The following is a 12,115-nucleotide window of genomic DNA, read 5'->3' on the forward strand; positions in this document are numbered from 1 at the left end:
CTGAAGGAAGTCCACCATGCTTTATGCCTCTCACAAAACATGTCTTTGGTCCTTTTTTCCCCCAAGCACTTTCTTTGTCCTTTATTATTAAAGTTATGAAACAAAATATCCAATTGGATAGAGGTGAGCATTTTACACTGATGGGCTATGTAAGACAAATGGAAATGTGAACTTAAAATTATGAACTTAAAACCTGTAATCAAGGCAAGAAATACCAAGTTAACCAATCCATACTCACAAACACACCTGTTATAATCAGCTGACTACCCCAGATAGTCTGGCACTGGGGTTCTCTCAGGCTCTTGGGTGCTCACCTTTAACCCCAAGCATCTCAAGAATGGACGTAATGTCAATGCACTGGGCTGGCGCTCCCTTCTTTACCATCACTGACCCAGACGCTGCCCTCCACTTGCCTGTACCTGCTGACCACGAAAACAGAGACCTTCCCGGAGATGAACTGTGGATCTGAAGTTCCCTCAGCTCCAGGGGAGAGAAAACAAAAATACCATGACATTTTTCTTTAGATGACTGGCTAGCCTTTGAAGTTTCAAACCAAATGCCGAATTCTAAGACAAATCATGTTTCTACCCCAACAGCACAGTCCCTTTAGAGCAGTGGCACGCCGGAATAAGAATGACAGCCTTGTGCTGTAGTCAGAACCGACCCCACTGAACGACCAAGCTCAAGTTGGTGACCTTCCAACGCCTGAATGAAGTTCCACAAAAGGCAGCTGAAAGCTCCCCGCAGTCGAGGAGCAAGCACCGAGCTGCGTCTGACCACCTCAAAGACAGCACACATCTAGAAAGGGGAAAATCTCATCTGGACCAGACATCAGAAACCCTGTAACAAATACACCCTTTTCACTTTTGTCACTCTTATTTAGAAAACAATCTATATGAACAATCTTTCTCCTAACTTTCTAAGGCTTGCTTACAATGATTTTCATTGGAAAGAAAACAGCTTCGAATCCAAGGCATTTTCTGTAACTACCAGTACATGTAAACCAGCACTGCCTAAGACCAAACAAAGAAAAGAAACTGGATTCCAGTTACCCAGTCTGCCCACAATTTTGTCCCGGACACAAGGAGCATTCTCCCGGGCCATCCGTTCAGCAAACCTGCGTCTTCTGCAAGGACGCGCTCAGTGGACTTCCACGGCCGCTTCTGCGGTGCACGCACACGGCCACACACCGACTCTGCGGTGACATGCTCCCAGAATGCTGCTATGTCCCTCCAGGGGCTGAGGGATGAGAACTTGAGAAAAGCTGAAGCACTTCCCTCCCTCTCTGCGCAGCCTCCCCTCTCACACAACAGGCAGCTTCCCTCCAAGAGATCTGCTTCAAAAGTCCAGATCCAGTGAAGTCACACATGACCTCACAGACCTGAGCTTAACTCCTTAGGAGCCAGGCAGCAAGCTGAGAACAGAGAGAAAGAATGACCGACCGACCGACCGCATGAGTTTATTTAGAGCTGTTGCAGCTTATGGGAGAAAGTGAAGTTTGTCCAACACTATTTTTTAAAAAAAGTAAATCCGGCATTGTTTTCCTCTTATAGCACTGAAGTTTCTGAAGTGCTATTTTTAAAGACTGTCATTTCTTACAGCACACACATTCCTGGCCCTAAAGGAATGGCTGAGACAGGCAACAAAACGGATCTAATTCATTGAAGTTACAGGAAACTCAGCTGTGTTAAATTCACACTTAATCGTATGTGATTTGTTCAACCTCCATTTCTCGTTTTGCGCCTGTTCCTCTGCTGTGGCTGGGGTGAAAATATGCACGTGTCCTGCTGTTCGAGTCCTGCTTCACACAACCAGAAGTGGATGGCAACGCACAGCTGTCAGACACAGGCAGCAGCTGCCGCCCTGGGGGAGGATCTGGGAGCTCCGGGAGTGGGGCAACCAGCCGGCAGGACCGCCGCCAGACCTAACTAATGGATAGCAGAGTCCACATCAGTGCCCCTACAGGGAAAGGAGACAGGTTTCGCTTCATTTTTTTTTCCTCAGGCTTTTTCTTTGGGTTCCTGCTACTTTTGTTGGGATAGGGGAATTACAAGGATCAGGAGGAAAAATAACTCAAAATTATTTTATAGACAGAAGTAGATAAAATTACATACTCTCACAGAAAATGTAATATACCCTTTCAACAATGCCTTGGTTCACCCAGAAAATGATTATAACTTACAGTCCAGCAATTTATTTCTAAATATATACTCAGCCTAGAGAAACTCCCCCATGTGCACAAGAGGCCATGAATTAGAATATTCACTGGCATGCTGTCTGAGATAACAAAAATACAAGACAGCCAAAACATTCGTAACAGGAAAGTTATAGTATATGTTCATGTAATGAAGTCTACACAGCAAATAAATTTATAACTTTGGGCTTTATGAAGCAGTAAGAATAGGTTTAAAATGCTGTGCAAAAAACAACCAAGTTACAAAAGGAAACGAGAGGGTAGCATTTACATGAAGTTCAAAAATATGTGGAAGAATACTGTGTGTTATTTACAGGTGAACATCTGTGGAGGAAGAGCAAACACTCACAGGCAGCAGGTACCTTTAGAAAAAGAGAGAGAGGAACCGGACCAGGGAGGCATCCACAGGAGTCTGCAATTCACCCACAGGGCTTTCTTTCTGACACTGGCGGGTGAGAGCACAGGTCTTGGTTATTTTCTACACTTTTGGCATGCCTGAAATGTTTTGGGAGTTGTAAAATGTCAGCTGCACAATGGCTACCTTTCTGAGACTAGCTGCACGTGTTCGGTCCAGCAGATTAACAGAACAGCAGGCAAAGAGGTTAGTAATCCCCTCAACTCCCAACTCTCAGGGCCCCACATCCAAGCAGCTGTGAATACTTCTGCCTCAGTTTGGCTCCATTTGGAAAGTCACCCTGCCCCACTCCCCCCTTTACACATGCCCCCTCATCCTTCAAGGCCCACTGCAGACAAGCAGGCCTTCCAGGAGGGCCTGGGGCACTGCACACTGAGCAGCCCCAGCCTGGGAGCCTTGCCGTCTGGCTCTCTGGGCCCTCCCGCACTGGAGCTATTTGGGACAGCTATTTGGGACATTACCTGCCTCCTCTCTGGGAGATACCTAGTACCTAGTATAGCACAGTGTTAAGTTCTTCATCCAACAAAATCTGAGTGTCCAGCATGTGCTGGACCCTGTCATAGGATCTCTGAGTCTCAAGACTAAAGACTTGGGAAGTTCACTGCCAAATAGAACAGGCCCATACCTGACTAAGTATAGTATTATATGAAGGATCCAAAAATAGTGGTTAAATGAATGCTGAGTGTGAATAATGAACTTTTATGACTTTGTTTCATGGTAATAATTACTCAATACCTCTAATTTTCTCTATACTAAAGGCTCTATATTACTACTCTTGACTAGGAAATGCCAACTTCCTTGTGTTGAGGAGCTGCTAAATAGAGTAATTATAAACACAATAAAATGAACAATCATTAAATCTCCTCACCTTCAAGTAACCCAAGGCCCTTAGGATTGTTATTACAGATACACAACATCCTAAGTCAATCTGACCACAAACCATTCATACCAGGTGACTCTGAAAAAGTTTTGAGTATTTCAGGTGGTGCTATTCCTGATGATAACAGCCAACATTTATTGAGTAATCATCAAATGGTATAAGTTACTATCCCTTTTCCCAAAGACATTGAGATTTAGAGAGACAATTCACCAAAAATTGAACAAAGGCAGAGTGACCTAGGACTGGGAATTGAACCGGCCACCTTTCACTCCGCAGGACGACACCCAGCCAACTAAGGCACACCGGGTCAGGGCTGCAAACCATGGATCCGGGGACAACCTCCTCATCCAGTATTGCAAATCTTGTGTTAAGTAACCTCTGCTGCTGAGAGAAAAGGTTACTGCTTCCTTTAAAAGAGAAATACTGTGCTGATATATGAATAAAAAGGTCGCTGTATCATCCTGACTAGTTAAAACTGCAAATCCAGTTTTTATTTAGAGCGATGATTCCCCTTGTAATAACACAGCACCAAAGTCCTTTACCATTTGGGGTCTTTGAGTTCATTCTATGATAAAAGATCACCCACTTAACCAGCAATCCACAGCATTCTTCACACCAATACCTCCCACTATCTAGGGCACTAACATGTTTGTTGTTTTAAGGTTTAAACTACAGAATTAGAATGTTTCTGGGAAACCCCATTTCCAATCGAGGGCCCCTTCCTGAAGTCATCCCCAATTTATAGGAGAGGCATCCAACAAACAGGGAGAGCCCAAAACACCAGAGCCAAGGCCAGGCCCACCTGAAAGGAACCCAAAGAACAGCAATGACCAGAGCACATGGCTTCCACGCTGCACTCCCTGGCAGCCACGCCAGCACTAGACAAGGGTGGCAAGCCCAGAAGAGGTACCAGGAAACTCACCTTAGACAACACATTTCCTACGAGGATGCGACTGGGGAAAGACACGCAAGCAGCATTCAAGCCTTCCTGCAATGCTCCCCTGGGGCCTCAGCCACTCCTAACGCCCCAGGAGCCCGAGCACGCCCACAGCTGCAAGCCTCACCTCTAAATGCGGACTTCAAGGCTCTCCAGCTGACCTTCAATCCCACACTCCCACTTGTGGGTGCACATGAAGGACCCTCGCTCTCCTCCAGTTCAACTGCTTCAACTGCCCCCACTGGTGGGTACTCTCCTACAAACCTGGCTGCTCTCCCTGACTCCTGCTGATCTCTGCTTCACTTCATGTCATCCACGCTTGAAATCTCTCAATCCTTTTGACTCAGCCCGCATGCCCTGTATTTAAGCATCCACCAAATCCTTACGGTTTTTCATCTTTACCAGGATTTTTCTTATCTGTTTTCTTACATTCTTATTATCCAGACTATTGCAAAATCATGATAGGTTTAAAATGAATATCCACAAAATAAGACTTAAGTTGAGTCCTGGCTGATGTGGCTCAGTGGACTGAGTGCCAGACAGTGAACCAAAAAATTCCCAGTTCAATTCCCAGTCAGGACACACACCTGGGTGGTGGGCCAGGTCCCCAGTTGGGGGTGTGCAAGAGGCAACTGATGGATGTTTCTCTCATATGTGGATGTTCTTTCCCCTCTCTTTCTTTCTCCCTCCCCTGCCCCCTCTCTAAAAATAAATAAATAAAATCTTTAAAAAAAAAACCAACCCTGTAAATTGACTGGTAGGCTATCTCCACTTTACAAGTAAGGAATAAGAGGTACCTTGAAGTAAAACAAGCTACCCCAAATCAGGCAGCCAGTAACGAGGACGACTTGACCTCCTGTTGTCTGATACCCAAACTCCTTATTTTTGCCACCCTGCCATGGTGCATTGTACTCTTATGGAAAAAGTGGTATTTCAGGGACCAAAAAGCTGAGACCGCAGAGTCCATCTGCTCTCTAAAGGCAATCTTTCAAGATCAAAATCCGGTAATCAGGGTTCCAAATAAGCCTAGAGTTTGGAGGACAGTGCTGTCAGCTCAGAAGCTAGGACAGACCCTGAATCCACAGCAGAGTGGCATGGTAACAGTTCTCAGGTACTACTGCTGTCAGTATTACTATTAATTCTCATTTATTTCTCTCCTAATGTGTGCCAGCCTTGTTAGGCCGCTTGGTCTTCCCTTCTTGATTTTTTTCCCACTTGATTATAATCTCATCTGCTTCTCCCTCCTATACCACATAGGCATTACTCATTCGGATTAACCCTGGGAAGGGTTCCCAAAGTGTAATTTACTCAAGATCATACATCTAGTAAGTACCTGAGGCAGGATGCAAACTTCCAGATATGACTGGATCTGAAACCTAGTACAGTCCCTACCCCTCATCACTGAGCAAGAAATCTTTTGTGGCAGAAAAAAAAAGTCACCATTACAACTGCTTCAGGAAGGTAGAAAGGGAAACATGAGAACCTATTTTCTACAGAACAAGTTTGAAAAAGTAAAAGAAAAAGACTAAAGAGACGAGGAGAGTCACAGCAGCCCTGTAATGAACCCACAGGGCAGAGAGCCTCCTGCTCCTCGGGACCAAAGAGCTGAGAGCCCCACGGTCCATCTGCCTCTAAAGGCAATCTCTCAAGATCAAAATCGGTTCCTCTGTCACCAGCTTAACCAATATCACATTATATTAATGTTTTACACGGTCTATTAAAATGCCTGCAGGTTTTCAAATGGGATGTCAAAAAAAATGTTGAAATCACATGTCAACAAATTTCTGTATTAATCTTGTTTCATGTGACTTTTTTCCTAGACAGAAAGACACTGAAGAGAGAGACCAGCTGATGAAGAAAGAAGATACTTCTAAATGCCAGCATTCCATCTGAGAAGGAGGGAAAGAAAACAAGAGGAAGGCACAAAACCACAACTATCAAATTCAGAGCGACCCAAGTCCACTGAAGCACTCTTCTCAGGCTTATCAGTTGCACAGAGATGTAATTCACCTCCTCTGCTGTACTCGGTATCCTGAGTACTCCGTATCCTGAGCCATATCTGAAAGAAAAACTAGGAAGCTGAGACACAAAATATACCTATTACACTAAAAGGGTAATTTGAAAAAGGAGTTTTGTATATTTAAGAGAATCAGAAGAGAAGTTCCTGTCATATTACTGTATTTGCTACTCTCTTCTTCTATCTGTCCAAACCTAAAGCTCAATAGAAATGGACAATCTTCAGCTCTGTTCATGGCCACAATGACAACATTTGTGCCTTACAATCTCCAGGTCAGAACTTACTGATTGGAGTTGCAGTCATCAGCTGATGGGCCGGCGAGGGAGAAGCACCCAGACACAAAGGAACCCATTGGAACATGTATTACTGTAAGTCTCTAATTATCCTTTCTAATTTTGGAGCCATGTGACTGGACTTCACACAGCACCGCTGACCCACTAGCCTGAGTGCTCTGGAGCTGGACCACAAAGGGGGGGATGCTGCTACCCTTTGCTCCTTCATTAAAATATTGTGTTACATTCACAGGGCGAGCTACTTCCTGACGGACATGCGGTTCCCTGGTTAACACTCAGTGTTCAGAGCACTCAGGGCACCTGGCAGAATTTAACTCTTCCTGTCTAGATTTACTTCAGGATTTTAAAAGACTTTTTAAAGGATTTTTTTATTGTTATTCTCTTACAGTTTTCCCAATTTTTCCCCTTTGCCCTCCTCTGCCCAGCCTACCCCCTGCTTCCACAGTCCATCCCCACACTGTTATCCGTGTCCCTGGGTCTTTCATACATATTCTTTGACTAGTCCCTTCCCCTTCTTTTCATCATTATCCCCTCCCCACCCCAGCTACTGTCAGCCTGTTAAAAGACATTTTTACCTTATAAAGAGTGATCCTTTTAAAAGACAGTGAACATTCATACTCTCTAAAAATGTCCTTTCTAACCTGATACGAGACTTCAACATACTTGAAATTATCTCCTTCCCTGACCTAAGTGGAGGCAGTAACATGGTTGAACAATCCCCCTCTAGCCACCAAAGCACGGCTAAGCTAACCCCAAGACTGGAAGGTGTTCCTGAGAGGGGGAGTTGGATTTGCTCAGAGCTGCAGCATCCTCATCACCTTCCCCCACCCCTTCCGCCCTCCTTTAAAGCAGCAGCCATGGAGAGCAGTGTCACCCTGCGTTCCAAAGAAATCAGTCAAATACTGCCATTGAAATAATTTCAACAACTAACTAAAGGTACATATTGAAATTGAAAAGGATTTAAAAATATACATATATAGGCAATGCCAAACAAATATATTTTCGTTTTGAGATCCACACTACACTGGAGCCTGACTGCCTGGGCTCAAATCCTGGGTACGTCACTCACTACCTCTGTGGCTTTGAGCAAGTTACTCAACTGCTGTGTGCCTCAGTCTCCTTCTCTGGAAAGTGAAAATACTAACAGTTCCTTTCTCCCAGCTTATTATGAGAATTAAGCACACTGTATTTACTAAATAATCAAACCTACTGGAGGCATATGATATAAAACTGTGTTTAGAGACTACCTAAAGTAATCTTACATTGTCTACTGGCTGTCAACTAACATTAAAATCAATGCCTCAACAGGGATGGGCTTAACTTTCGTGGTTCGTGTCTAGTTAGAATGACAGAAGCATTATTGGGGGACAGATGTCACCCGCTTTGCAGTTCATCTTCCTCAGAGTTCACTTTATCCAACACAGTCAGGACCCCTCCCCCTGCCCCGGGCCAGTCCACTTCCAAAAAAACAGGAAGGCTGGTGAATGGATATGGAATGCTAGGCATGTGTACTTGTTTTATTTATTGTTTTCCTTGTGTAAATGCCTCACTTATTAATACAGTTGAAGAGAACTGCTTTCCTGAACCCCAGTACTTCAGCCCGGAGAGAGTGGCTGCAGCCAGTCAGCTGTGCTGGCTGTGGTGCACTCGGTGCTCTCGCATGGGCGCCCCTGATGGGCTCGGTCAGTACCTGGGTCTGCGTCCTCACCTCTGCAGAGGAATGCTTTAATGCCGGAGAGATTTTTGAAAGCCTGCTCATTGATTCCTTTAAAAATGTATGGAGACACGTTTATTAACGATTTGGTAATTTTTTTTCTCAAGCTGAAAATGCACCACTACCACCAACAAGCAACTCCACAATCACCAACGCAGACTTTGGCTCTCCAGACACGTGGCATTGAGAGAAACTAGATTAAGGGAAAGAGTCAATACATGAGATCAGACGGCCTAGAACAGTGACTGTTCCTGGTATAGGGGTCAGGTGATTTGAATTCTGGCACAGAATCTGTCAGCAGGTAAATCTATCGCACCAAACTGGGACTCCAATTCGTTACTGTAAAGCAAGGCTGTCTAAAGGCCCCACTTCAAGTGGGAAAATGGCATAACTCTTCAACCTACAGCTCCTCTGGTGCGGCAACTTCCCCAAAGCACCAAGAGGCAGAGGGGGTGGAACGCAAAAGAAAGAAAATGCATGCAAGTTATACCAGTTTCTTTAAAAGTTCTTAGGATCACTGAGACTGCCCTTTTTAAAGATTTCATTTTTTTAGAGAGAAGGAAAGGGAGGGAGAGAAGCATCTACGTGAGAGAGAAACATCAATCCATTGCCTCTCACATGCCCCCCCAACCAGGGACCTGGCTTGCCACCCATATTTGTGCCGTGACTGGGCATTGAACCTGTGACCTTCCTCTTCACAGGCTAGCACTCAGCACACCGAGCCACACCAGCCAGGGCTGCCCTATTTTTTTAAAAACCCTGAACTGACACATATACACATGGGAAAAGTGCCCAGAGCTGGGTGAGAAGTTCGGCTGGCTCGTCTCTAAGATGCTTCTCATCCAGTATTAAAATTCAGTCTTATCATTGAGCAAGATCTCAGGGTTCAACAATGCAGGTGACGCAGCTGAAACCTTATCTCAAGAAGGCCTGAGGCATACCACTGTCTGGGTCTGAGGTGCTAAAATACTACAACCTACCCCAGTACTCTCTCTTAACTACCTAACTCTGCCCTACTAACGACTGGCACTCAGGCTGCCCCAGTGATGACGACTTTCTACCCTAAGGGAACAGACCATACATTTGATAAACCTTTCACCCAATTCCTTCCTGTTCCTACTCTGTGATGTTTATCTCCTCTTTATTTGCTTACCCTCTCGGTGGCTTCTGCAGCACAGCCTCTCAGCCCAAAAGGCTCAGCTCCCCAGAAAGTTGTACTGGAATTTTAATGAAAATTTCTGCATTACCTGTGGGACAGCATTTTACCACAATTTACAGTTACCAGAGATACTGATGGAAAAAAAGGAAGGAAGCAGCACCCTCCACTCAGAGCTGCCCCCTCTCTGGGACCCTGCCTCAGAGACACCCCCCTCCCTCTCAGGTACACTCCCCTCTCTGGGATGCCTGCTTTCAGGAGCCCCCTCTTCTCAGGGGCACACCCCTGTCAGGGAGACAGGAAGTCTGAATGGGGGCTTATCAGCCATCCCATTCTGACTCACACATTTACTCAAGCTTACTTTGTACGAGCACTCTGCTGGGTACTGTACTCTAACTCTTTTTTTTATAAAGAGATTTTATTTATTTATTTTTTTAGAGAGGGAAGGGAGGGAGAAAGAGAGAGAGAGAGAGAAACATCAATGTGCAGTTGCTGGGGGCCATGGTCTGCAACCCAGGGATGTGCCCTGACTGGGAATCGAACCTGTGATGCTTTGGTTCACAGCCTGGCTCAATCCACTGAGCTACACCAGCCAGGGCTGTACTCTAACTCTTTAAATTGCAGTTGCACAGCGTACTGGGTATCATTAACCCTATTTTGCAAATCGATAAAGCAGGTTTCAGAGGGAATAATTGGTTTGCCCAAGTAATTCAGACCAAGGTGTTATACTTTTGAAATCTGTGTTCTTTTCCTCATTTCACTGAGACCCAAGACGACAACACCATGGTCCACCTCACATGGAAACACTCAGCTACAATGTTATAATGTCCTAGCCAGTCTTGAATATGCTCATCCAATGCATTACAAGCCTGTAAGCAAACTGGTTATAGAACATGCTTAGTACAGGATGAGCTGCTCATTAAAAGAGGTTCCTTGGAAAACTGTACTATGAATACTCATTTTAAAAACAAGCACTGATTTTTTTCATACAGCTTTAAAATAGTTTTTCCCCATTTAACCTCCCCGCCACCTCCACACCCACACACATTGACACACTGTAATTAAGGAAAACTATATCAAAACTAAACTTATAACATCTTGAGGAAGTTTATCAGGCTCTGCCCACTGATGGAGATGTTAAAAAACAGGTGAATGACCCAAGGGTGATGAACAAGAGGAAAAGGAATGCTGGGTAATCCACAGATAGGGAGTCACCGGACAGGTATGGTGCATACAACCTACAGGATTTGTCACTTCTTCTCCCAGGTAGACAAACCCTAAAATAGAGAGAGAGTAATGTGTATAGTCTTGACCAAGGTATCAGCTCCATCATGTTCCAGATAATCAGGTCCTTCCCCTGCCACTGCCGGAATGGAAAGGCTGCTTGCCAACAGGACCTGACAGAGCAAAGGGCTGGGAGGAACTCTGGTCAGCATCTAATCCATACCCTCAACTTATGACTAACGAACCTCTGGCCCAATCAAACCACCTGCTCCATGTCATCAACCGATGTGTCAGCACGAAAGCCAAGGCCTGTCAGCCTCCTTTTCACAGAACCATACCACTGCTACCGAAGCTGCACCATCCAAGCTAACACCTGCTCGTCGCTCACAGATGTGTGTTTAGGTATGTGGCCAATTTCTACATGGGCATCCAAGAAATACCACCAAATAGGGAGACAAACCACTAACATGTACCCAGCCTGCCCCTAAAACCCGCATTACATTTTACTCACATCATTCATATATATGCATAGAAACTGGCCAAATGCTTTTCAAATATAGTCCACACTCAGATTTCCCAGAGGAAATGCTACAAAGCCCACCAGCACAGAATCAATGAGAAGAGGACTAGTACCTTCCCCAGTAGGCAATCTCCGGGGCGCCTTTTGCGTAGCTGGAGTCCCTAGCGTCACTGAGCCCGTTGGCGATCCCACAAGAGTAGCCCATCACTATTCCACCATCTGCTGAGACGCTCAGGAGGTCCTGCTGTCCTCCCACTGCTGTCCTCTCCAGGAACTGAGTGCCTTCTTTAATGCGCTGCTGTATCATCGGAGTGAGGGGCATCTCAAAGCTGAAATAGCTCTCGGGCTCCGAGTACAATGTCTCCAAGGACTCAGCACTGTAGTACATGGAGGTGTTGTCCAAGATGGTTTCGAACTGGGAGCTGTACACATCCGTGGAGTCCTCTGTGTACCCGGGGCCAAGGATCTCATCCTCTCCTCCCATAAGGCGCTCCTCCTGTTCAAGAATCCTGGGAAGGAAATAAGGGTGAAGAATTTCAATAGTAGGTTAATTTTTTTCTTTTAATTTGTCTCCTCTTCAACCATATAAAAAGGATAATATTCTGTAGAGCTAACACTTGTATTCACCAGGCTTATGTCTTAATGTACTTGGGAAGGAAGATAACACAGACCCATGCTCAGGCTGGAAAAACAACTCCCAGCATACATGTGCTTCACTACCCTCAGAATGGCTTAACATCGTTTCAAACTAGTTTCCTTGTATGT

General features: G+C 45.2%; 1 protein-coding gene across 2 annotated transcripts in view; it reads right to left on the bottom strand.

The window, feature by feature from the left end:
• The window catches only part of PSD3 (pleckstrin and Sec7 domain containing 3), a 383,494-nt gene that overhangs the window by 264,728 nt on the left and 106,651 nt on the right, over positions 1-12,115 (bottom strand). For both annotated transcript variants that reach the window (XM_045821887.1, XM_045821888.1), the window contains one exon: positions 11,464-11,859. In XM_045821887.1, the coding sequence (XP_045677843.1) occupies positions 11,464-11,859 (396 nt within the window). The remainder of the gene's footprint in view (positions 1-11,463; positions 11,860-12,115) is intronic.

This window comes from Phyllostomus hastatus, unplaced genomic scaffold (assembly GCF_019186645.2).
Source record: "Phyllostomus hastatus isolate PE091 unplaced genomic scaffold, TTU_PhHast_1.1 phas_scaffold_46, whole genome shotgun sequence".
NCBI classification, from domain to species: domain Eukaryota; kingdom Metazoa; phylum Chordata; class Mammalia; order Chiroptera; family Phyllostomidae; genus Phyllostomus; species Phyllostomus hastatus.